Source organism: Festucalex cinctus, chromosome 15, assembly GCF_051991245.1.
Source record: "Festucalex cinctus isolate MCC-2025b chromosome 15, RoL_Fcin_1.0, whole genome shotgun sequence".
Lineage (NCBI taxonomy): Eukaryota > Metazoa > Chordata > Actinopteri > Syngnathiformes > Syngnathidae > Festucalex > Festucalex cinctus.
Genome location: NC_135425.1, coordinates 6817474 through 6845271, shown reverse-complemented (window position 1 = coordinate 6845271; position 27798 = coordinate 6817474). Strand labels below are relative to the sequence as shown.

Below are 27798 nucleotides of genomic sequence, written 5' to 3'. Positions count from 1 at the left end.
CTACTGTACTGTACTGTATCACTTAATGGCACAGATGTACTTGTCTAAATAATAACTGGGCTGCAACATTGCTAATTCACATTAACAAGCACTATCTTAGCTGTCCACATGAATAGTTACTAACACACGAGAAAGTTATACAACACACCAAACATGAGCTCATTATTCAAAGTATGAGGCACGTAACGAAATTACATCACTGAACATTAATTGCAGCCGACTACGGCCGTAGATGTTACATATTAGTGGCATCCATTGAGAGCATAATGTCCCAACTCACAGCAGACATGACGGGAAAAGAGAGACAAAACGAGCAAATAAGCACACTATACTTTAGTGCACTTCTCTACTAATGCCAAACATACGGAAGAGAACACGTTCGTGTAGTTAAACGGTGTTTGAGACACTTAATTTGTTACGGAGCGGACTTTAACGAGGTGCACAACGAGCTGTCAATCAAATCAACGTCGAAGCTTAAGGCACACAATGGCAAACCAGTGCGACAAATAAACACAATATAAAGTAACTAAACGCTATTTAGTGTCACTGTGGCATCTCACTGCATAATAACCGCTATGCAACAAGTAGTGGACGTGACCCAGAATGCAATGTGTGCGTCACGAGAGGTAAATATAATGACGTTACTCTACTCTTAACATGGAACTAGACAATATAATAATGACAACTGTGAATATTTGGAACCTTTCTAACAAACATTATTTACTTAATTAAGTGAAAATGTGTGTGATTCCCTCCCCGAGTAGTTCAAGTAGCGAATTAGCTACTGGGTGTTAGCCTACATGCTAAGCTGAACACACCACTGTTAGCTAGCGGGGATTCAATGCAAGGCAATGCAGCTCCATTCATATAGTGCATTTAATACACAACATAATTCAATGTGTTTAGCTTATCATGGTGAAACGATCGGCGGAGTCTCTTCTCTTTTAATTTACCTTCGAAGCATGTGTCTCTCGCGTTGTGTCCGTGGGTGCGTGTGTGACCGGCTACTGTGATACAGGCATACACTACTGATTGGTTCTGGCTCTTGCACGGCTAACCAATCAAATGCTGCTATGGGCGTTACATTGCTGGAGTTGGACTCCATAACAGACAGAGACGCTCTGGGCTGCATTCGAAGCGAAAAGACGGAGTTTTAAATGGATCGCTCATATCGGCCGTCAGATTAATAAAACAGACCGATACCGATATGTACCAATATGTCAAATATCGGCCCCGATTATCGGCCCGACCGATTATCGGTCTATCTCTACTTTTTGTTTTGGAGGTCTATAAATTATGACAATGACGATGTTTGGTTCACCTTTTACCAAAAGACTAAGATATTCAAATGAATTAAAGCTTCCCAATGAAATTTCTTTTCACTGAAATAGAGATTTAAAAATGGCAGCAAGTCCACCGCCTTTTTTGCCATTACGACATTTGTTCATGAAACTAAAATTTGTTGGTGTTGCCTCATTGAGAACAGTGTTGCAGGAACCTTCTGTTAGCCATGTTTCACTGAGGAGAAATAAGTCAAAATCATATGTCATAATAATGTCATGAATCAACAATGATTTGTTAACTAGTGATCTTGTATTTAGTAGCGCTAGTCTCACAGTGGCAATCGGAGACGCTGGTTTAGTCAGGAGCGAATCGTTAGATTCATCGATGCATCGAAAAACTATTTTCTAGATTAATCGATTACAAATATAATCGTTTAACCCAGCCCTAATCCAAGCCAAGTAGGCTGGCTTTACAAGTAATGTCGGTCCAGCAACTTTGACAGGTTGTGTCAGGCAAAGTGTTCTAAATACAAGTAATAATGATTAATTCTACTCTGCTGTTAAAAACCCGAAAGAAGAGCAACAGGCTTACCTTGAGTATGGAAGCTGAAATGAGATGTTAGCAGTGGAATTCGTTCATTGAGCTGTCTTCCCAGTTAATGACAAACACCTGCATATACACGCACTCACACACACACACAATGGTTTTCAATTGAGTTTGGACACCACAGGTGGCATGGGTTCGCTTCCCTGCCCAGGAGACCATGTTGGTTTGTGTGAGTGAGTGAGTGAGTGACAAAGTACAAAAAAAAAAAACTTAAAAAAAAAAAAAAAAAAAAAAAAAAAAAAGAGTTTAGTCAACGACAAACACAACTATTTTTTGACCAAAACCCCTGCTCATCCATAATTCAATGACTTCTCAATCATGTTCCCGAGTAAATCATAAATCAACTTTTTATTTATTTATTTATTTATTTATTTTCACTCACTCACTCACTCACACAAACAAGCACACAAACTTACATGGGGAAGCGAACCCACGCCAATCGGCTCCGAAGGCAAGTGACGGTTCCACTTCTCCACCTGGAGCCCCATAAATCAACTATTTGTCAACATTAGTCCATCAACTAGGAAGCAATGTTAAGCCCAATTATATATATATATATATATATATATATATATATATATATATATATATATATACACACACACACATATGGTTGTTATTGGGTGAACTCAACTCTCCAGCGTGAACCCCACGTGATCTCATGGTCTGTTGGGAGCAGATTTCTGGACACGCAACGCACACGGTGTGAATTGCAGTCCTTGCGGCGTCCGGACAGCCGCCGTACGGAAAACGCACCGCGTCCGTTCCGCAGCCAGTGTGAATTGGGCTTTAACCCAACTGTCAAGGCCTTACTAGACGAAGGGCAAGCTTATCCAAGCAGCTAAACATTCATAAACAAACTCCACGGAGTCCAGGTGTGCAGTGAAGTTGTCTATTTATATTGTGAAACTGCAACAAGAAACATAATATTGACATTTGCACTCCATACACATAAATAATAATAATAGGACAACAAATGTAATTAGCATATGCTAACAATTAGCGATGGCGATTAGCAATTTAAATTGACAAACATTTACAATTTGGCACACATTTAAGCGTTACATGCTTAGTATGCAAAGTTTCTTTTAAATCACTTACAGACGATGCTTGAACAAAGAACTCTCAGAAGGGAAAAGTGGAGTTGTCCGCTAGTTTCATTGGAGTTGTCCACTAGTTTCATTGGAGTTGTCCGCTAGTTTCATTGAGCTCAATTCCTTCCGGTTTCTGACTACTTCTTCTATTTCCACACACGCAAATAACATTAACCACTAGGTGGTACAACGACGCAATTTAACCACTGGGTGGTGCGCTAACACAATGAACAAACTGAACGATAAACATAACACTCCCCGCCTGGGATTATAAGATCCCACTCTCTAAACAGAAGAACATTCAGAAGACAAGAGCAAGACCACTTCTGTAACAGGGCGAAGAAATGTTTTTTTTTTTGTCCTGTTTGAGAAGTGGTTACTTCAAGGTTTCTGACAAGTCCGTCTTGGCCTGGGAAAGTCTTGGTAATGATAGCCATCGGCCACTCATTCCTCTTCACTAGAGTTTCTTTAAGCAGAACAACATCTCCTTCTTTGAGATTAGGTTTTTCATCTTGCCACTTGTGTCGAACCTGAAGCGTGTGCAGATATTCATGCCTCCATTTAGACCAGAAGGTGTTGGCCAAAACCTGCACTCTTTTCCACTGTTCCTTCAACAGTCTCCCATGGTTGAAGTCATCAGGAAGAGGTGGCACGGGCACTGTCTTCATTGTAAACAACATTGACGGTGTAAGGATAAGAGGTGAGTCGGGGTCTGACGACACTGGAATAAGAGGCCGCGCATTCATAATGGCAGAAACTTCAGCCATAAACGTAGACAGTAGTTCATGGGTTAACTGTGCCTTTCTACAGTCTTGAAACATGGAGTCGAGGATGCGCCTGGCAATCCCAATCATCCGCTCCCAGGCCCCACCCGTATGAGATGCATGGGGCGGATTGAAAATCCATGTGCAGTTCTGCTCACTGAGATATTTCCCAACGTCTTTGAGACTTTCCTCATCCATCCTCAGTTCTCGGGACGCGCCAACAAAGTTAGTGCCACAGTCAGATCGTATTTGTTTGGCTGGACCTCGAATTGCAAATAGACGTCTCAAAGCATTAATGAAACTGTCAGTGCTCATTACCTCAATTAATTCGATATGGACTGCTCTTGTCGACATACAGGAGAACATTACAGCCCATCTTTTAGAGCTAGCTTGTCCTCCTCTTGTGCGACGGGAAATGATATCCCATGGACCGAACACATCAATACCTAAGTAGGTAAAGGGAGGGGCCACTTGTATTCAGTCTGGTGGCAAGTTTCCCATTTGTTGCCATTCAGTTTTTCCTCGTAGTTTCCTGCAAATGACACATTTGAATAGTAGTGCATTGATGCTTCGTTTTTCCCCAACTATCCAGAACCCTGCAGCCCTAATAGCACCTTCAGTGAAATGCCTTCCTTGGTGTTTCACAGTCTCATGGTAGTGACGTATAAGGAGGGTTGCCAGGTGGTGTCGAGAAGGAATGATGAGAGGGTTTGTGATGTCAATGCCTAGCTCAGATTGTACGATTCTGCCCCCAACTCTTAAGAGTCCATTGTCGTCGAGCACAGGATGCAATTTCCAAAGAGTACTTGAAGGAGGAATCTTGCACTTACTCTGTATGCATTCGATTTCCTCTTGGTAGAACTCAATTTGCCCACTCTTTATGATGCACACTTTAGCCTTTAGGAGGTCATCTTCTGAAGGTTGACAAAGGTGCCAACCATGACAGCTGGGATTTTTGTTGGATTGAGTAAAGGTGCAGGCAATATGAATCAAGAAAGCTATTGCTCTAATGAGAAGACGGTACTTAGAGAATCGCTCAAAGCGTTTAACATTTATTTTTTCTTTCGCAACGTGTGTTACATTTGTCGCCACTGCTGGACGTACCTCACAATCCCGAACAGGGTCAATGAGGTCAAATGTAACTCGGGACCAAATCCGGGAGGTGGAGTTGGTGAGGAAAGTTGGTCCTACTAACCATGTGGTGTTGCTCAGTAGTGCTGCTGGTGCAGACCGGGACCCATGGTCAGCCGGGTTCAGTTCGGAAGGGACATACTTCCACTGGTTAGAGTTTGCTGACTGAAGGATGCGCTGGTGTCGATTATGAACATACACATAGAATCTGCGAGACTTGTTGTATATGTAACATAGTACAACTTTGCTGTCGGTGTAGTACTCGATGTTGTCAAACCTAATGTCCATTTCTGTTATAATCAATTCTGCAACCTCGACAGCTAGCACTGCGGCGCATAAGTCTTGGAATGGTGAGACCGGCTTGGGGTGCTAACTTTGATTTTCCATACACAAACCCAACTTCCGAGTGATCTGCTATTGATACCTTTATGTAGGCAACGGCAGCAATGGGATTTACTGATGCATCAGCAAACACAACAAGCTTTCTTTTGAGCGTGTGTTGTAGAGAGAGAAGTATAGGTTCGTGGTATTTGAAGAGTTTCCAATTCTTGAAGAGATTCCTTCCATTTAGTCCATTTTGCACTCATGTTTCCCGGGAGAGGTGCGTCCCAGTCACATTTTTCGCCCGTTAATCTATTCAGCTCCCGAAGGATCAATCGACCTTGTGTTGTGATAGGAGCAATGAATCCAAGTGGATCGTAGAGACTATTAATTGTAGACAGGACACCTCTGCGTGTGAAAGGCTTTTGGTCGTCAGCGATCCGGAACATGAACGTATCTGTGGCAATATTCCATGACAAACCTAAGCTGCGTTGTATCGGAGGCTCTTGACTGCAAATATCCAGATTTTCGATATCTTTGGCAAGATCATCCGAGGGAAAGGCCTTGAGAACTGCTGGCCGATTAGAGGTGATTTTGTGCAATCTAAGGTTAGAGCATGAAAGAGCGTTTTGTGCACGTTTTAGGATTTTTATTGCCTCCTCTTCTGTGGCGAATGACTTGAGAGCGTCGTCGACGTAGAAATCACGTTCAATGAACCTTCACACCTCGCTGCCGAAGTGTGTTTCTTTGTCTGTTGCGGCCCTTCTCAAGCCGTAAATAGCAACGGCGGGTGAGGGACTGTTTCCAAAGATGTGCACGCACATGCAATACTCAATGACTTCATTGGCCATGTTATTGTCTTTGTGCCAAAGGAAGCGGAGAAAGTCTCTGTGGTTCTCGTTGTCTACAAAACAATGAAACGTGTTCAATGTCGGCGGTTATTGCCACTTGCTCCTGCCGGAATCTCATGAGCACCCCAACGAGGCTATTGTTGAGGTTAGGGCCTGTCAGCAAGACATCGTTGAGAGAGAGTCCGTTGTAAGTGGCGCTGGAGTCGAACACCACCCGTATTTTATTAGGCTTTCTTGGGTGATATACTCCAAATAAAGGCAGATACCAACACTCTTGGTTCTGGGCAAGAGGTGGTGCAACTTCTGCATGTCCTTTATTGAACATATTTTCCATAAATTCAAAAGTGTGTCTTCATTTGAGGTCGCTTTTCAAGAGTGCACTTGAGTGACATGAGTCGATCATAAGCCATTTGTCTGTTATTAGGCAGCCGTTGCCGTGGCGAGCGAAATGGCAAGGGAGCAACCCAGCTATTGGTTTCGTCCTGGTAAAACGCAGAGTCCATTAGTTCAAGGAATTGCATGTCCTCAATTGAAGGTGCAAGATTGTTGTCATTGGGTGTGCGTGCATAAATCTGCTGTCCTAGGTTGTCCATGTCGTTTACTGGTACTGGTACTGGTATTGCTTGCGTGCTCTGGGCTGTGACGGTGTTCAGGCAATCCGCATAATGTCTCTTTGACTTTGATTTGATTTTCACATGGCTCAAGACGGCTTGCGCGACCATTTTCCAAGATGAAGGTTTTCTAACTTTTAACATGGGAAGGTTTGTGTGCCCCATCAAGACAAACATCACCGACAACTACCCATCCTAAATCGAGCCTTTGAGCGAATGGGGCATCATCTGGGCCGTTTATTTGTTCTCTGACTTTATGAACTCTCAGGACATCCCTACCGAGCAAAAGCAGTATGTCTGCATTGGTGTCTAATGGAGGGATCATTTTGCCAACATGCTGCAGGTGGGCGTGATGGTGACCGACTTCTGGAGTAGGTATCTCTGAGCGGTTATTAGGAATGTCATTACATTCGATGAGTGTCGGCAAGGGTAAACTTAACTTTTCGCTGACTGACTCAACAACGAATCCAGACGCTCTTCTACCAGTTGCTCCTATCAGCCCAGCACAAGTTTTCAGTGTGTAGGAATGGCTCTCACCTTTAATCCGAAACATATCAAAGAACTGAGAGCGTGCGAGTGAGCGGTTGCTCTGCTCATCTAGAATGGCATACATTCTCTTTGTTTGTTGTTTGTGACCAGCTGGGTACACGTTCACGAGTATTATTTTTGAACATTCCTTCGGGCTCACCCCTTCTCCACATACCTCAGTGCACCTAGACGTAACTTCTTGAGTGTCCGTGACTTCTCCTGTGTCCGCTTTGACATCCTCCCCGCCATGCTCTGCGAGGGGAGGGAACATTTCCAACTGCCATGGTGATGGACCTGAGTGGAGGGCAGAAATGTGATTGTTACAGCCACACTCTATGCATGTGATTTCTGCAGTCCAGTTCTTGGCGAGATGACCAGTGGAGTCGCAGCAGCGGAAACAAATGTTATATTCTCGGAGGATTTGTTTGCGCTCGTCCAGACTTTTCGCTCTGAATCCTCTACAGTGTTTCAGAGGGTGAGGCTTGTTGTGAATAGGACAGTGTTTACTGACGTTTAATGCCTCTTGCTTTTCTAATGTCGATATTTGCGTTTTGTGGACAAATATAGGTAGTTTGGAATACTTGTCAGATCCTTGTTTCCTCTCATTCGGTGCTGGTTGATTGGAGCTGGACAGTTTGAAGCTAGGGTCCTTTCTTGTTTTGGCTTCGTTGCGAACGAAGTTGGCGAAGACTGGAAAGGGAGGGAAGATGACACCATGTTCTCGATTGTATTTGAAACCATAAGTCATCCATTTCTCCTGTATATTGTAAGGGAGTTTGTCCACGATTGGTTGTATCCCTCTTGAGGTATCGAGGTAAGTTAAGCCGGGTAAGAACCCATCCTGCTGGGCAGCCTCAAGCTCTAACAACAGGTCGGCTAAATCACGAAGTTTGTAGGGTTCTTTGGCTACAATTTTGGGGAAACTTTCAACTTTACTGAATAAAGACTGCTCTATAACCTCTGGTGAGCCATAAATTTCTTCAAGTCTCTCCCAGGCCATATTTAAACCAGCTTCAGGGCATCTGATGTTGACTGCCTTGATCTGCTTTACCTGTTTAGCAGAGTTTTCACCAAGGTAGCGTACTAATAAATCAAGTTTTTCCCCTGCTGACAGGTCTAAACCTGCTATAGCGCCTTTGAAGGAAGATTTCCACGCCCAGTAGCTCATGGGCTGGTCATCGAAGCTGGTAAGGCCTGTAGTTATGAGCTGACTGCGTGCTAGGTATTTGGCAAGGTCATAAGTTGATTTAGTTATGACACAATCAGTCTGCAGCTGCTTTGTAGTGTCCGGAACTGGGGTCGAAAATGGAGATCGTTTGCAGCCGACAGCCTGGTGGAAGTGATGTTTATCATCAGAAGTTGTTCCATCTAACTTCCATCTAATTTATTCTCTTGTTTTACAGCATCTATTTTAGGATAGCGTTCTAGACTGTTTCTTTCTGTACCTACTTGTATTGGTTTGTCTGTTTCACAAACAGATGCTTGTTGTAACACATATTGACAGGTGCGTTGTTCTTGGTTCTCTTTAAAAGAGTGTTCATAAGTTATGCTGCGTGTTTCATAGCCTAATTCAAGCAGCCCAACTTCCAAAGACATTGCTTCTGCTATTGCAGCTTCTTTTTCTTTTTCTGCCCTGAGTGCATCAAGGGTGGCTTGTAGACGTGCTTGTTCAACCTTTATTTCTATTTCTTTTTTTTGCGTATGAGGCTCTGGCTTGAGCTGCTACATCCTTTGGTTTGGCTCTTAATAGCTCCATGCTTGCTCTTGAGCTTACAGTTGATGAAGATTTCTTTGAAACAACTGAGAGGTTGTCATTCATTGTGGACTTTCTTTCAGACATTTTGGGTTCATATGACAAAGAGCAATACTGTTGTGTAGGCTTCTGCTGCCTGTCTGCACTTTACTTAGCTCTTGAGAGACTGCAAGACTCCACGTGAGGTCTTCTTCAGCTCTGTTGCTCGTTGTGGTGCCGTCTTTTCACTGTCAAGGCCTTGCTAGTCGAAGGGCTAGCTTATCCAAGCAGCTAAACATTCATAAACAAACTCCAAGGAGTCCAGGTGTGCAGTGAAATTGTCTATTTATATTGTGAAACTGCAACAAAAAACATAATATTGACATTTGCACTCCATACACATAAATAATAATAATAGGACAACAAATGTAATTAGCATATGCTAACAATTAGCGATCGCGATTAGCATTTTAAATTGACAAACATCTACAATTTGGCACACATCTAAGCGTTACATGCTTAGTATGCAGTTTCTTTTAAATCACTTACAGACGATGCTTTAACAAAGAACTCTCAGAAGGGAAAAGTGGGGTTGTCCGCTAGTTTCATTAGTGTTGTCCGCTAGTTTCATTGAGCTCAATTCCTTCCGGTTTCCGACTTCTTCTTCTATTTCCACACACGCAAATAACATGAGCCACTAGGTGGTGCAACGACGCAACTTAACCACTGGGTGGTGCGCTAACACAATGAACAAACTGAACGATAAACATAACACCAACCATTGCCTGACATACAATAGAACAATTTTGTTTCAATGTTTACTCTTTATTCAATGTAGTCTTGCTATTTGGGAAGTCTCCACAATCTAAGGTGGGTAAAAAGAAGTTGCTGTGACAAGTCATTTAACTTTAAAAGAAAAACAAAATCTATTTCTGAAGAAAAAAAGGAAAAGGTTTGTGTGTTTTTCAATATCTTTTGTCATTTAAATGACACCTTGCATAAAAATGGCAAAAAAAGTCTAACACATGCTAGTCCCTAAAATTGTTTGTTTGTTTGTTTGTTTGTTTGTTTGTTTTACAAATGCGTTTTATATTGGTCACAGTAGCGTGTACCTGAATGCAATAGTGGCTGATCATTTCAGACTGTCCTTGTGAGATAAGAAAAAAAAACATTATTTTTGTAATTTTTTGTAAATATAGTCAAACCTCGGTTTTCGAACGCTTCTGTTCTCAACCAAATCGGTTTTCAACCAGAAAATTCGAGAATTTTATATCTCAGAACTCGTCCAAAAATTCGGCTCTCAACCAAACTGAAAAAAGCCGAGCGTACCTGAACGCGACTCGCTCGGGAGCCGAGCTAACTCGAATGCCCAGGATGCTTCCTCCGTAGCACATTCGTGTTCAAAGTTCGTTTGGAGCAGTCCTGTTCATTGTTATTTACGCAAAAAATGTTTTTGTTTTGCATCGTGTATTAGCCCCTAACCATGGGTACAAGTGGTAAAGCTGGTGAAGAAAAGAGGAAAGTAGTGTGCAGAACTATTGAATTTAAAAAAGAAATGTTTGCATTTAGGGTTTTTTCATCATTTTAGATAGGATATATAAATAAAACAGTGTCTATTTCTACCCTTTTCTATTTATGGTAAACAGTATATAGTGCAGTTTATGGTATAAAATATATATATATAAAAAAAAAAAACGTGGAAATTATTTCCATTAATTATAATGGGAAAAATTGTTTCGGATTTCGAACTAATCGCTTTTAGAATAGTCTTCTGGAATGGATTATGTTCGAAAACCAAGGTTTGACTGTATGTTAATGTTTTTAATATAAGTGTGTATGTTGTGAATGAAGTGTGTCATTTTGGAAACAGTGTAGGAGTTATACAAATTTTGTGTGATGATTGGATCATTGTGGCAATATTTTGAAAAAAGGAGCTCTGTTTAAAAAATTGTGGGTAAAAAAAAATTGTAATAGCGTTTGATCTTGTTTTGATTATGAATGAATGATTGGGTTTGGATGCTATTTAGTGCAGGTTTGGATCTAGTCTAGTGGGATCTCAAAAATCGAATTGCCTTAACACCTTTACAATAGAAAGCTGGTATGTCGCAGTTTTCCAAAAACAAAACGCAACCATAAACAATATATCATTGCTTGCTAGATTGATTTCAGTGTGTTGAATATATTAAAGTCAAACGATTTCAAAGCGGCCCTTGCATCCGTCCATATTTTTGTATGTGGCACTGAAAGTAAACAGTTTGGAAACCCCTGACTTAAATGTTTAACATGATTAGGCCAAATCTTTTAGTTTAATTGAAACATTCCATCTCTATATGCAGGTTCCACAAGAGAAGAGTCACAAAGTTTGGCTTGCCGCAGGAAGTGGACTTCGGTCAGATGTGTGGAAGGCATTTGCGAAACGCTTTTGTACCATCAAGATCAGAGAAGGTTATGGTTTAACTGAAGCCAGTATTGGCTTCCTCAATTACACCAATGAGGTCGGCGCCATTGGGAGAGCAAGCTACTTCAACAAGGTCAAGACTTGAAAAAATGTTCTTAACTGTGTGAAGGCTGGAGGCCTTCACACATATGTTATTCTACACCATTCCCGTTATTCTTATTGTGTGAAGGCTGGAGGCCTTCACACATATGTTATTCTACACCATTCCCGTTATTGTGTGAAGGCTGGAGGCCTTCACACATATGTTATTCTACACCATTCCCGTTATTGTGTGAAGGCTGGAGGCCTTCACACATATGTTATTCTACACCATTCCCGTTATTCTTATTGTGTGAAGGCTGGAGGCCTTCACACATATGTTATTCTACACCATTCCCGTTATTCTTATTATTATTGTGTGAAGGCTGGAGGCCTTCACACATATGTTATTCTACACCATTCCCGTTATTCTTATTATTGTGTGAAGGCTGGAGGCCTTCACACATATGTTATTCTACACCATTCCCGTTATTCTTATTATTATTATTCTTATTGTGTGAAGGCTGGAGGCCTTCACACATATGTTATTCTACACCATTCCCGTTATTCTTATTATTATTATTATTATATTTTATTCCTCGCACTTTTTTGTCCAGCTTCTACTTCCACATTTTTCACCCGATTCACTCCGTTCCAATTTCAAACGATTCCAAATATTCGCGCCTAGAGCGCTTCCATTTTTCTTATTCCCACAATTCACGTGTTACCCGCAATTCCCGATTTCGTACCCGATTTTTCCCCATGTATTCTTAATGGGAGATTCAAAATTTCACATTTCCTTCCACAGTTTTCATCCGATTCACTTCGTTCCAACTTCAATATGTTCCATCATGAGCTCTTCCAGCTTTTCAGTTCCAAAATTCACGCCTTACCCACAATTCACGATTTCGTACCCGAATATTTCCCACATTCTACATTTTTCATTTACTTCCACATTATTCATCCGATTGACTTCGTTCCAACTTCAATATATTCCAGCAATTCAAGCCATGAGCTCTTCCAGCTTTTCAGTTCCAAAATTCACTCCTTACCCACAATTCTCGATTTCGTACCCGCACATTACCCACATTCTACATTTTCCATTTACTTCGACATTTTTCATCCGATTGACGTCGTTTCAACTTCAATATATTCCACCAATTCAAGCCATGAGCTCTTCCAGCTTTTCAGTTCCAAAATTCACGCCTTACCCACAATTCCCAATTTCGTACCCAAATATTTCCCACATTCTACATTTTCCATTTACTTACACATTATTCATCCGATTGACTTTGTTCCAACTTCAATATATTCCAGCAATTCAAGCCATGAGCTCTTCCAGCTTTTCAGTTCCAAAATTCATGCCTTACCCACAATTCCCGATTTCGTACCCGAATATTTCCCACATTATACATTTCACATTTACTTCGACATTTTTCATCCGATTGACGTCGTTTCAACTTCAATCTATTCCACCAATTCAAGCCATGAGCTCTTCCTGCTTTTCAGTTCCAAAATTCACGCCTTACCCACAATTCCCAATTTCGTGCCCAAATATTTCCTACATTCTACATTTTCCATTTACTTCCACATTATTTATCCGATTGACTTCGTTCTAACTTCAATATATTCCAGCAATTCAAGCCATGAGCTCTTCCAGCTTTTCAGTTCCAAAATTCATGCCTTACCCACAATTCCCGATTTCGTACCCGAATATTTCCCACATTCTACATTTCACATTTACTTCGACATTTTTTATCCGATTGACGTTGTTTCAACTTCAATATATTCCACCAATTCAAGCCATGAGCTCTTCCAGCTTTTCAGTTCCAAAATTCCCGCCTTACCCACAATTCCCAATTTCGTACCCAAATATTTCCCACATTCTACATTTTCCATTTACTTCCACATTATTTATCCGATTGACTTCGTTCCAACTTCAATATATTCCACCATTTCACGTCATGAGCTCTTCCATCTTACCACCTAACTTACCACGTATGGCGGCCATTTTCCAACTTACCATGCACGGCGGCCATTTTAGACAAATGATATGCCCAGGTTTCTCGCCAACCTGGCCTCCCAAGGCGGTGGCCATTTTGGCCAATTGATTAGGTATGCGTGTGATTCTTGCCAGGATATTCCCCGACCTGAACAGGAAGTGACCAATATCAACAGGAAGTGACCTCATATCAACAGGAAGTGACCTAAAATCAACAGGAAGTGACCTGATTTTAACAGGAAATGACCCGATTTCAACAGGAAGTGACCTGATTTTAACAGGAAGTGACCTCATATCAACAGGAAGTGACTTAAAATCAACAGGAAGTGACCCGATTTCAACAGGAAGTGACTTAATTTCAACAGGAAGTGGCCTAAAATCAACAGGAAGTGACCTGTTTTTAACAGGAAGTGACCCGATTTCAACAGGAAGTGACCCAATTTTGACAGGAAGTGACCTGATATCAACAGGAAGTGACCCAATTTCAACAGGAAGTGACCCAATTTTGACAGGAAGTGACCTGATATCAACAGGAAGTGACCCAATTTCAACAGGAAGTGACCCGATTTCAACAGGAAGTGGCCTGAAATCAACAGGAAGTGAGCATGCTAGTGCTAAGTTAGCATGCTAATGCAGGCTAATGCTAATGCTAGCTGAACATGCTAATGCTATTGCTAGCTTAGCATGCTAATGCTAATGTTAGCTCAGCATGCTAATGCTAATGCTAGCTTAGCATGTGAATGCTAATGTTAGCTTAGCATGCTAATGCTAATGTTAGCTTAGCATGCTAATGCTAAGTTAGCATGCTAATGCTAATGTTAGCTTAGCATGTTAATGCTAAGTTAACATGCTAATGCTAATGTTAGCTTAGCATGCTAATGCTAAGTTAGCATGCTAATGTTAATGCTAAGTTAGCATGCTAATGCTAATGTTAGCATGCTAATGCTAATGTTAACTTAGCATGCTAATGCTAATGTTAGCATGCTAATGCTAATGTTAGCTTAGAATGCTAATGCTAATGTTAACATGCTAATGCTAATGTTAGCTTAGCATGCTAATGCTAAGTTAGCATATTAATGCTAATGTTAACTTAGCATGCTAATGCTAGCTTAGTATACTAATGCAAATGTGACCTGATTTCAACAGAGTGACTATTACTCCATTGCTTAAGTTTGCCACTCCTTACACCATTGCGACTCGATTCTACCCTCCTTACTTCATTGCTTACTTAATTCTTCTCACTTTACTCCATTGCTTACCCGATTACTTGCTACTTCCTCCATTTCTTACTTGATTCCTTCCTTGTTTTCATGTTTCTTGCTGATTTATTTTTACTTTTGTGGTATTTATCTTCCTTCAACTGCTTCTAGATTTCTGGATGAATTTAAACCATTCCAACTTCAGCATGTTAACCTCATTCCATGTCATTCAGTATCATTCAATATCATTCAATATCATTCAATATCTTTCAATATCTTTCAATATCATTCATCATCATTCAACATTATTCCAAATCATTCCACAGGTATTCATTCAGCTCTCCAGCCTTCACACGCCATTTCCCCAGAAATGGCATTTCTAGTTCTTATTCTTATTCTATTTTATTCCTCGCACTTTTTTGTCCTGTTTCTACTTCCACATTTTTCACCCGATTCACTCCGTTCCAATTTCAAATGATTCCAAATATTCGCGTCTACATCGCTTCCATTTTTCTTATTCCCACGATTCACGTGTTACCCGCAATTCCCGATTTCGTACCCGATTTTTCCCCATGTATTCTTAATGGGAGATTCTAAATTTCACATTTCCTTCCACATTTTTCATCCGATTCACTTCGTTCCAACTTCAATATGTTCCATAATGAGCTTTTCAGTTCCAAAATTCACGCCTTACCCACAATTCACGATTTCGTACCCGAATATTTCCCACATTCTACATTTTTCATTTACTTCCACATTATTCATCCGATTGACTTCGTTCCAACTTCAATATATTCCAGCAATTCAAGCCATGAGCTATTCCAGCTTTTCAGTTCCAAAATTCACGCCTTGCCCACAATTCCCGATTTCGTACCCGAATATTTCCCACATTCTACATTTTCCATTTACTTCCACATTATTCATCCAATTGACGTCGTTCCAGCTTCAATATATTCCAGCATTTCAAGCCATTAGCTCTTCCAGCTTTTCAGTTCCAAAATTCACGCCTTGCCCACAATTCCTGATTTCATACCCGAATATTTCCCACATTCTACATCTTCCATTTACTTACACATTATTCATCCGATTGACGTTGTTTCAACTTCAATATATTCCAGCATTTCAAGCCATTAGCTCTTCCAGCTTTTCAGTTCCAAAATTCACGCCTTGCCCACAATTCCCGATTTCGTACCCGAATATTTCCCACATTCTACATTTTCCATTTACTTACACATTATTCATCCGATTGACGTCGTTCCAGCTTCAATATATTCCAGCAATTCAAGCCATGAGCTCTTCCAGCTTTTCAGTTCCAAAATTCACACCTTGCCCACAATTCCGGATTTCGTACCCGAATATTTCCCACATTCTATATTTCACATTTACTTCCACATTAGTCATCCGATTGACTTCGTTCCAACTTCAATATATTCCAGCAATTCAAGCCATGAGCTCTTCCAGCTTTTCAGTTCCAAAATTCATGCCTTACCCACAATTCCCGATTGCGTACCCGAATATTTCCCACATTCTACATTTCACATTTTCTTCGACATTTTTCAACCGATTGACGTGGTTTCAACTTCAATATATTCCACCAATTCAAGCCATGAGCTCTTCCAGCTTTTCAGTTCCAAAATTCACGCCTTACCCACAATTCCCAATTTCGTACCCAAATATTTCCCACATTCTAAATTTTCCATTTACTTCCACATTATTTATCCGATTGACTTCGTGCCAACTTCAATATATTCCACCATTTCACGTCATGAGCTCTTCCATCTTACCACCTACCACGTATGGCGGCCATTTTCCAACTTACCATGCACGGCGGCCATTTTAGACAAATGATATGCCCAGGTTTCTCGCCAACCTGGCCTCCCAAGGCGGTGGCCATTTTGGCCAATTGATTAGGTATGCGTGTGATTCTTGCCAGGATATTCCCCGACCTGAACAGGAAGTGACCAATATCAACAGGAAGTGACCTCATATCAACAGGAAGTGACTTAATTTCAACAGGAAGTGACTTAATTTCAACAGGAAGTGACCTAAAATCAACAGGAAGTGACCTGATTTTAACAGGAAATGACCCGATTTCAACAGGAAGTGACCTGATTTTAACAGGAAGTGACTTCATGTCAACAGGAAGTGACTTAAAATCAACAGGAAGTGACCCGATTTCAACAGGAAGTGACTTAATTTCAACAGGAAGTGACATAAAATCAATAGGAAGTGACCTGTTTTTAACAGGAAGTGACCCGATTTCAACAGGAAGTGACCCAATTTTGACAGGAAGTGACCTGATATCAACAGGAAGTGACCCAATTTCAACAGGAAGTGACCCAATTTTGACAGGAAGTGACCTGATATCAACAGGAAGTGACCCAATTTCAAAGGGAAGTGACCCGATTTCAACAGGAAGTGACCCAATTTTGACAGGAAGTGACCTAATATCAACAGGAAGTGACCCAATTTCAACAGGAAGTGACCCAATTTTGACAGGAAGTGACCTGATATCAACAGGAAGTGACCCAATTTCAACAGGAAGTGACCCGATTTCAACAGGAAGTGACCCGATTTCAACAGGAAGTGACCCAATTTCAACAGGAAGTGACCCGATTTCAACAGGAAGTGACCCAATTTTGACAGGAAGTGACCTGATATCAACAGGAAGTGACCCAATTTCAACAGGAAGTGACACAATTTTGACAGGAAGTGACCTGATATCAACAGGAAGTGACCCAATTTCAACAGGAAGTGACCCGATTTCAACAGGAAGTGACCCGATTTCAACAGGAAGTGGCCTGAAATCAACAGGAAGTGAGCATGCTAATGCTACGTTAGCATGCTAATGCTAATGCTAAGTTAGCATGCTAATGCTAATGTTAGCATGCTAATGCTAATGTTAGCTTAGCATGCTAATGCTCATGTTAGCATGCTAATGCTAATGTTAGCTTAGCATGCCAATGCTAATGTTAGCTTAGAATGCTAATGCTAAGTTAGCATGCTAATGCTAATGTTAGCTTAGCATGCTAATGCTAAGTTAGCATATTAATGCTAATGTTAACTTAGCATGCTAATGCTAGCTTAGTATACTAATGCAAATGTGACCTGATTTCAACAGAGTGACTATTACTCCATTGCTTAAGTTTGCCACTCCTTACACCATTGCGACTCGATTCTACCCTCCTTACTTCATTGCTTACTTAATTCTTCTCACTTTACTGCATTGCTTACCCGATTACTTGCTACTTCCTCCATTTCTTACTTGATTCCTTCCTTGTTTTCATGTTTCTTGCTGATTTATTTTTACTTTTGTGGTATTTATCTTCCTTCAACTGCTTCTAGATTTCTGGATGAATTTAAACCATTCCAACTTCAGCATGTTAAGCTCATTCCATGTCATTCAGTATCATTCAACATCATTCAATATAATTCAATATCTTTCAATATCATTCATCATCATTCAACATTATTCCAAATCATTCCACAGGTATTCATTCAGCTCTCCAGCCTTCACACGCCATTTCCCCAGAAATGGCATTTCTAGTTATTATTATTATTCTTATATTTTATTCCTCGCACTTTTTTGTCCAGCTTCTACTTCCACATTTTTCACCCGATTCACTCCGTTCCAATTTCAAACGATTCCAAATATTCGCGCCAAGAGCGCTTCCATTTTTCTTATTCCCACGATTCACGTGTTACCCGCAATTCCCGATTTCGTACCCGATTTTTCCCCATGTATTCTTAATGGGAGATTCAAAATTTCACATTTCCTTCCACATTTTTCATCCGATTCACTTCGTTCCAACTTCAATATGTTCCATAATGAGCTTTTCAGTTCCAAAATTCACGCCTTACCCACAATTCACGATTTCGTACCCGAATATTTCCCACATTCTACATTTTTCATTTACTTCCACATTATTCATCCGATTGACTTCGTTCCAACTTCAATATATTCCAGCAATTCAAGCCATGAGCCAGCTTTTCAGTTCCAAAATTCACGCCTTGCCCACAATTCCCGATTTCGTACCCGAATATTTCCCACATTCTACATTTTCCATTTACTTCCACATTATTCATCCAATTGACGTCGTTCCAGCTTCAATATATTCCAGCATTTCAAGCCATTAGCTCTTCCAGCTTTTCAGTTCCAAAATTCACACCTTGCCCACAATTCCTGATTTCGTACCCGAATATTTCCCACATTCTACATTTTCGATTTACTTCCACATTATTCATCCGATTGACGTCGTTTCAACTTCAATATATTCCACCACTTCAAGCCATGAGCTCTTCCAGCTTTTCAGTTCCAAAATTTACGCCTGACCCACAATTCCCGATTTCGTACCCGAATATTTCCCACATTCTACATTTTCCATTTACTTACACATTATTCATCCGATTGACGTCGTTCCAGCTTCAATATATTCCAGCATTTCAAGCCATTAGCTCTTCCAGCTTTTCAGTTCCAAAATTCACGCTTTGCCCACAATTCCCGATTTCGTACCCGAATATTTCCCACATTCTACATTTTCCATTTACTTACACATTATTCATCCGATTGACGTCGTTCCAGCTTCAATATATTCCAGCAATTCAAGCCATGAGCTCTTCCAGCTTTTCAGTTCCAAAATTCACGCCTTACCCACAATTCCCAATTTCGTACCCAAATATTTCCCACATTCTACATTTTCCATTTACTTCCACATTATTTATCCGATTGACTTCGTTCCAACTTCAATATATTCCACCATTTCACGTCATGAGCTCTTCCATCTTACCACCTAACTTACCACGTATGGCGGCCATTTTCCAACTTACCATGCACGGCGGCCATTTTAGACAAATGATATGCCCAGGTTTCTCGCCAACCTGGCCTCCCAAGGCGGTGGCCATTTTGGCCCATTGATTAGGTATGCGTGTGATTCTTGCCAGGATATTCCCCGACCTGAACAGGAAGTGACCAATATCAACAGGAAGTGACCTCATATCAACAGGAAGTGACTTAATTTCAACAGGAAGTGACTTAATTTCAACAGGAAGTGACCTAAAATCAACAGGAAGTGACCTGATTTTAACAGGAAATGACCCGATTTCAACAGGAAGTGACCTGATTTTAACAGGAAGTGACTTCATGTCAACAGGAAGTGACTTAAAATCAACAGGAAGTGACCCGATTTCAACAGGAAGTGACTTAATTTCAACAGGAAGTGACCTAAAATCAACAGGAAGTGACCTGTTTTTAACAGGAAGTGACCCAATTTCAACAGGAAGTGACCCAATTTTGACAGGAAGTGACCTGATATCAACAGGAAGTGACCCAATTTCAACAGGAAGTGACCCAATTTTGACAGGAAGTGACCTGATATCAACAGGAAGTGACCCAATTTCAACAGGAAGTGACCCGATTTCAACAGGAAGTGACCCGATTTCAACAGGAAGTGGCCTGAAATCAACAGGAAGTGAGCATGCTAGTGCTAAGTTAGCATGCTAATGCTAGCTAATGCTAATTCTAGCTGAACATGCTAATGCTATTGCTAGCTTAGCATGCTAATGCTAATGTTAGCTCAGCATGCTAATGCTAATGTTAGCTTAGCATGTGAATGCTAATGTTAGCTTAGCATGCTAATGCTAATGTTAGCTTAGCATGCTAATGCTAAGTTAGCATGCTAATGCTAATGTTAGCTTAGCATGTTAATGCTAAGTTAGCATGCTAATGCTAATGTTAGCTTAGCATGCTAATGCTAATGTTAGCTTAGCATGCTAATGCTAATGCTAATGCTAAGTTAGCATGCTAATGCTAATGTTAGCATGCTAATGCTAGTGTTAGCTTAGCATGCTAATGCTAATGTTAGCATGCTAATGCTAATGTTAGCTTAGCATGCCAATGCTAATGTTAGCTTAGAATGCTAATGCTAAGTTAGCATGCTAATGCTAATGTTAGCTTAGCATGCTAATGCTAAGTTAGCACATTAATGCTAATGTTAACTTAGCATGCTAATGCTAGCTTAGTATACTAATGCAAATGTGACCTGATTTCAACAGAGTGACTATTACTCCATTGCTTAAGTTTGCCACTCCTTACACCATTGCGACTCGATTCTACCCTCCTTACTTCATTGCTTACTTAATTCTTCTCACTTTACTCCATTGCTTACCCGATTACTTGCTACTTCGTCCATTTCTTACTTGATTTCTTCCTTGTTTTCTTGTTTCTTGCTGATTTATTTTTACTTTTGTGGTATTTGTCTTCCTTCAACTGCTTCTAGATTTCTGGATGAATTTAAACCATTCCAACTTCAGCATGTTTAGCTCATTCCATGTCATTCAGTATCATTCAACATCATTCAATATCATTCAATATCATTCAATATCTTTCAATATCATTCATCATCATTCAACATTATTCCAAATCATTCCACAGGTATTCATTCAGCTCTCCAGCCTTCACACGCCATTTCCCCAGAAATGGCATTTCTAGTTATTATTCTTATTCTTATATTTTATTCCTCGCACTTTTTTGTCCAGCTTCTACTTCCACATTTTTCACCCGATTCACTCCGTTCCAATTTCAAACGATTCCAAATATTCGCGCCTACAGCGCTTCCATTTTTCTTATTCCCACGATTCACGTGTTACCCGCAATTCCCGATTTCGTACCCGATTTTTCCCCATGTATTCTTAATGGGAGATTCAAAATTTCACATTTCCTTCCACATTTTTCATCCGATTCACTTCGTTCCAACTTCAAATATGTTCCATCATGAGCTCTTCCAGCTTTTCAGTTCCAAAATTCACGCCTTACCCACAATTCACGATTTCGTACCCGAATATTTCCCACATTCTACATTTCACATTTACTTCCACATTATTCATCCAATTGACTTCATGCCAACTTCAATATATTCCAGCAATCCAAGCCATGAGCTCTTCCAGCTTTTCAGTTCCAAAATTCACGCCTTACCCACAATTCACGATTTCGTACCCGAATATTTCCCACATTCTACATTTTTCATTTACTTCCACATTATTCATCCAATTGACTTCGTTCCAACTTCAATATATTCCAGCAATTCAAGCCATGAGCTCTTCCAGCTTTTCAGTTCCAAAATTCACGCCTTACCCACAATTCCCGATTTCGTACCCGCACATTACCCACATTCTACATTTTCCATTTACTTACACATTATTCATCCGATTGACGTCGTTCCAGCTTCAATATATTCCAGCATTTCAAGCCATTAGCTCTTCCAGCTTTTCAGTTCCAAAATTCACGCCTTGCCCACAATTCCCGATTTCGTACCCGAATATTTCCCACATTCTACATTTTCCATTTACTTACACATTATTCATCCGATTGACGTCGTTCCAGCTTCAATATATTCCAGCAATTCAAGCCATGAGCTCTTCCAGCTTTTCAGTTCCAAAATTCACGCCTTACCCACAATTCCCGATTTCGTACCCGAATATTTCCCACATTATACATTTCACATTTACTTCGACATTTTTCATCCGATTGACGTCGTTTCAACTTCAATCTATTCCACCAATTCAAGCCATGAGCTCTTCCTGCTTTTCAGTTCCAAAATTCACGCCTTACCCACAATTCCCAATTTCGTGCCCAAATATTTCCCACATTCTACATTTTCCATTTACTTCCACATTATTTATCCGATTGACTTCGTTCTAACTTCAATATATTCCAGCAATTCAAGCCATGAGCTCTTCCAGCTTTTCAGTTCCAAAATTCATGCCTTACCCACAATTCCCGATTTCGTACCCGAATATTTCCCACATTCTACATTTCACATTTACTTCGACATTTTTTATCCGATTGACGTTGTTTCAACTTCAATATATTCCACCAATTCAAGCCATGAGCTCTTCCAGCTTTTCAGTTCCAAAATTCCCGCCTTACCCACAATTCCCAATTTCGTACCCAAATATTTCCCACATTCTACATTTTCCATTTACTTCCACATTATTTATCCGATTGACTTCGTTCCAACTTCAATATATTCCACCATTTCACGTCATGAGCTCTTCCATCTTACCACCTAACTTACCACGTATGGCGGCCATTTTCCAACTTACCATGCACGGCGGCCATTTTAGACAAATGATATGCCCAGGTTTCTCGCCAACCTGGCCTCCCAAGGCGGTGGCCATTTTGGCCAATTGATTAGGTATGCGTGTGATTCTTGCCAGGATATTCCCCGACCTGAACAGGAAGTGACCAATATCAATAGGAAGTGACCTCATATCAACAGGAAGTGACTTAATTTCAACAGGAAGTGACTTAATTTCAACAGGAAGTGACCTAAAATCAACAGGAAGTGACCTGATTTTAACAGGAAATGACCCGATTTCAACAGGAAGTGACCTGATTTTAACAGGAAGTGACTTCATGTCAACAGGAAGTGACTTAAAATCAACAGGAAGTGACCCGATTTAAACAGGAAGTGACTTAATTTCAACAGGAAGTGACCTAAAATCAACAGGAAGTGACCTGTTTTTAACAGGAAGTGACCCGATTTCCACAGGAAGTGACCCAATTTTGACAGCAAGTGACCTGATATCAACAGGAAGTGACCCAATTTCAACAGGAAGTGACCCAATTTTGACAGGAGTGACCTGATATCAACAGGAAGTGACCCAATTTCAACAGGAAGTGACCCGATTTCAACAGGAAGTGACCCAATTTCAACAGGAAGTGGCCTGAAATCAACAGGAAGTGAGCATGCTAGTGCTGTTAGCATACTAATGCTAGCTAATGCTAATGCTAGCTGAACATGCTAATGCTATTGCTAGCTTAGCATGCTAATGCTAATGTTAGCTCAGCATGCTAATGCTAATGTTAGCTTAGCATGTGAATGCTAATGTTAGCTTAGCATGCTAATGCTAATGTTAGCTTAGCATGCTAATGCTAAGTTAGCATGCTAATACTAATGTTAACTTAGCATGTTAATGCTAAGTTAGCATGCTAATGCTAATGTTAGCTTAGCATGCTAATGCTAAGTTAGCATGCTAATGCTAATGCTAAGTTAGCATGCTAATGCTAATGCTAGCATGCTAATGCTAGCTTAGCATGCTAATGCTAATGTTAGCATGCTAATGCTAATGTTAGCTTAGCATGCCAATGCTAATGTTAGCATGCTAATGCTAATGTTAGCTTAGCATGCCAATGCTAATGTTAGCTTAGAATGCTAGTGCTAATGTTAGCATGCTAATGCTAATGTTAGCTTAGCATGCTAATGCTAAGTTAGCATATTAATGCTAATGTTAACTTTTTAACAGGAAGTGACCCGATTTCAACAGGAAGTGACCCAATTTTGACAGGAAGTGACCTGATATCAACAGGAAGTGACCTAAAATCAACAGAAGTGACCCAATTTCAACAGGAAGTGACCCGATTTCAACAGGAAGTGACCCGAATTCAACAAGAAGTGGCCTGAAATCAACAGGAAGTGAGCATGCTAGTGCTAAGTTAGGATGCTAATGCTAGCTAATGCTAACACTAGCTGAACATGCTAATGCTATTGCTAGCTTAGCATGCTAATGCTAATGTTAGCTCAGCATGCTAATGCTAAGTTAGCATATTAATGCTAATGTTAACTTTTTAACAGGAAGTGACCCGATTTCAACAGGAAGTGACCCAATTTTGACAGGAAGTGACCTGATATCAACAGGAAGTGACCTAAAATCAACAGAAGTGACCCAATTTCAACAGGAAGTGACCCGATTTCAACAGGAAGTGACCCGAATTCAACAAGAAGTGGCCTGAAATCAACAGGAAGTGAGCATGCTAGTGCTAAGTTAGCATGCTAATGCTAGCTAATGCTAATTCTAGCTGAACATGCTAATGCTATTGCTAGCTTAGCATGCTAATGCTAATGTTAGCTCAGCATGCTAATGCTAATGTTAGCTTAGCATGTGAATGCTAATGTTAGCTTAGCATGCTAATGCTAATGTTAGCTTAGCATGCTAATGCTAAGTTAGCATGCTAATGCTAATGTTAGCTTAGCATGTTAATGCTAAGTTAGCATGCTAATGCTAATGTTAGCTTAGCATGCTAATGCTAATGTTAGCTTAGCATGCTAATGCTAATGCTAAGTTAGCATGCTAATGCTAATGTTAGCATGCTGATGCTAATGTTAGCTTAGCATGCTAATGCTAATGTTAGCATGCTAATGCTAATGTTAGCTTTGCATGCCAATGCTAATGTTAGCTTAGAATGCTAATGCTAAGTTAGCATGCTAATGCTAATGTTAGCTTAGCATGCTAATGCTAAGTTAGCACATTAATGCTAATGTTAACTTAGCATGCTAATGCTAGCTTAGTATACTAATGCAAATGTGACCTGATTTCAACAGAGTGACTATTACTCCATTGCTTAAGTTTGCCACTCCTTACACCAGGGGTGTCAAACTCATATTAGCTCAGGGGCCACATGGAGGAAAATATATTCGCAAGTGGGCCGGATCGGTAAAATTGTAAAATAATTTTTAAAACGTTGCCGTCAATTACATGCAGATTTTCGCTATTTGTGGGCCAGCCCTAAATTGCGGGGCGCATCTGTACAAATATTGTCCCCAAATTTTTTTGCATAAACCTGTACATTGTTCACTGATTGTGTGCCGGGTGCCGTTAATGAAGTTATACGGACGTTAATCCTTGTCAATGTGTAGTTGAATGTGTGTATTATTCAGCACGTTTGTATTTGATTCATGTTTTTATTTTTTAAACAAACTCACTTTAAATTGTTTTTAAAATAACGACATTCAGAGCAATTCCATGTACAAGTTGCATTGCTCAACTGAGACTTACTTGTGTAATTGTGAATTTATAAGCTTTGATTGTGGCCGGCTGATTAATTGGACTGACATTACTTTTTTTTTTTTTTTTTTTTACTTTACAAAATCTCGCGGGCCGGATTAAACCCCATTGCGGGCCTGATCCGGCCCCCGGGCCTTATGTTTGACACCCCTGCCTTACACCATTGCGACTCGATTCTACCCTCCTTACTTCATTGCTTACTTAATTCTTCTCACTTTACTCCATTGCTTACCCGATTACTTGCTACTTCGTCCATTTCTTACTTGATTTCTTCCTTGTTTTCTTGTTTCTTGCTGATTTATTTTTACTTTTGTGGTATTTGTCTTCCTTCAACTGCTTCTAGATTTCTGGATGAATTTAAACCATTCCAACTTCAGCATGTTTAGCTCATTCCATGTCATTCAGTATCATTCAACATCATTCAATATCATTCAATATCATTCAATATCATTCAATATCTTTCAATATCTTTCAATATCATTCATCATCATTCAACATTATTCCAAATCATTCCACAGGTATTCATTCAGCTCTCCAGCCTTCACATGCCATTTCCCCAGAAATGGCATTTCTAGTTATTATTCTTATTCTTATATTTTATTCCTCGCACTTTTTTGTCCAGCTTCTACTTCCACATTTTTCACCCGATTCACTCCGTTCCAATTTCAAACGATTCCAAATATTCGAGCCTACAGCGCTTCCATTTTTCTTATTCCCACGATTCACGTGTTACCCGCAATTCCCGATTTCGTACCCGATTTTTCCCCATGTATTCTTAATGGGAGATTCAAAATTTCACATTTCCTTCCACATTTTTCATCCGATTCACTTCGTTCCAACTTCAAATATGTTCCATCATGAGCTCTTCCAGCTTTTCAGTTCCAAAATTCACGCCTTACCCACAATTCACGATTTCGTACCCGAATATTTCCCACATTCTACATTTCACATTTACTTCCACATTATTCATCCGATTGACTTCATGCCAACTTCAATAATCCAAGCCATGAGCTCTTCCAGCTTTTCAGTTCCAAAATTCACGCCTTACCCACAATTCACGATTTCGTACCCGAATATTTCCCACATTCTACATTTTTCATTTACTTCCACATTATTCATCCAATTGACTTCGTTCCAACTTCAATATATTCCAGCAATTCAAGCCATGAGCTCTTCCAGCTTTTCAGTTCCAAAATTCACGCCTTACCCACAATTCCCGATTTCGTACCCGCACATTACCCACATTCTACATTTTCCATTTACTTACACATTATTCATCCGATTGACGTCGTTCCAGCTTCAATATATTCCAGCATTTCAAGCCATTAGCTCTTCCAGCTTTTCAGTTCCAAAATTCACGCCTTGCCCACAATTCCCGATTTCGTACCCGAATATTTCCCACATTCTACATTTTCCATTTACTTACACATTATTCATCCGATTGACGTTGTTCCAGCTTCAATATATTCCAGCAATTCAAGCCATGAGCTCTTCCAGCTTTTCAGTTCCAAAATTCATGCCTTACCCACAATTCCCGATTTCGTACCCGAATATTTCCCACATTATACATTTCACATTTACTTCGACATTTTTCATCCGATTGACGTCGTTTCAACTTCAATCTATTCCACCAATTCAAGCCATGAGCTCTTCCTGCTTTTCAGTTCCAAAATTCACGCCTTACCCACAATTCCCAATTTCGTGCCCAAATATTTCCCACATTCTACATTTTCCATTTACTTCCACATTATTTATCCGATTGACTTCGTTCTAACTTCAATATATTCCAGCAATTCAAGCCATGAGCTCTTCCAGCTTTTCAGTTCCAAAATTCATGCCTTACCCACAATTCCCGATTTCGTACCCGAATATTTCCCACATTCTACATTTCACATTTACTTCGACATTTTTTATCCGATTGACGTTGTTTCAACTTCAATATATTCCACCAATTCAAGCCATGAGCTCTTCCAGCTTTTCAGTTCCAAAATTCCCGCCTTACCCACAATTCCCAATTTCGTACCCAAATATTTCCCACATTCTACATTTTCCATTTACTTCCACATTATTTATCCGATTGACTTCGTTCCAACTTCAATATATTCCACCATTTCACGTCATGAGCTCTTCCATCTTACCACCTAACTTACCACGTATGGCGGCCATTTTCCAACTTACCATGCACGGCGGCCATTTTAGACAAATGATATGCCCAGGTTTCTCGCCAACCTGGCCTCCCAAGGCGGTGGCCATTTTGGCCAATTGATTAGGTATGCGTGTGATTCTTGCCAGGATATTCCCCGACCTGAACAGGAAGTGACCAATATCAACAGGAAGTGACCTCATATCAACAGGAA

At 40.3% G+C, this 27798-nt stretch overlaps 1 protein-coding gene across 3 annotated transcripts in view; it reads left to right on the top strand.

Annotated features, from left to right (window-relative positions):
* LOC144002275 (long-chain fatty acid transport protein 6) overlaps positions 1-27798 on the top strand; it is an 81230-nt gene that overhangs the window by 13051 nt on the left and 40381 nt on the right. For 2 of the 3 annotated variants that reach the window (XM_077497345.1, XM_077497344.1), the window contains exon 5: positions 11259-11453. The exons of the other annotated variant lie outside the window; for it this stretch is intronic. In XM_077497345.1, the coding sequence (XP_077353471.1) occupies positions 11259-11453 (195 nt within the window). The remainder of the gene's footprint in view (positions 1-11258; positions 11454-27798) is intronic. 3 annotated transcript variants of the gene reach the window in all.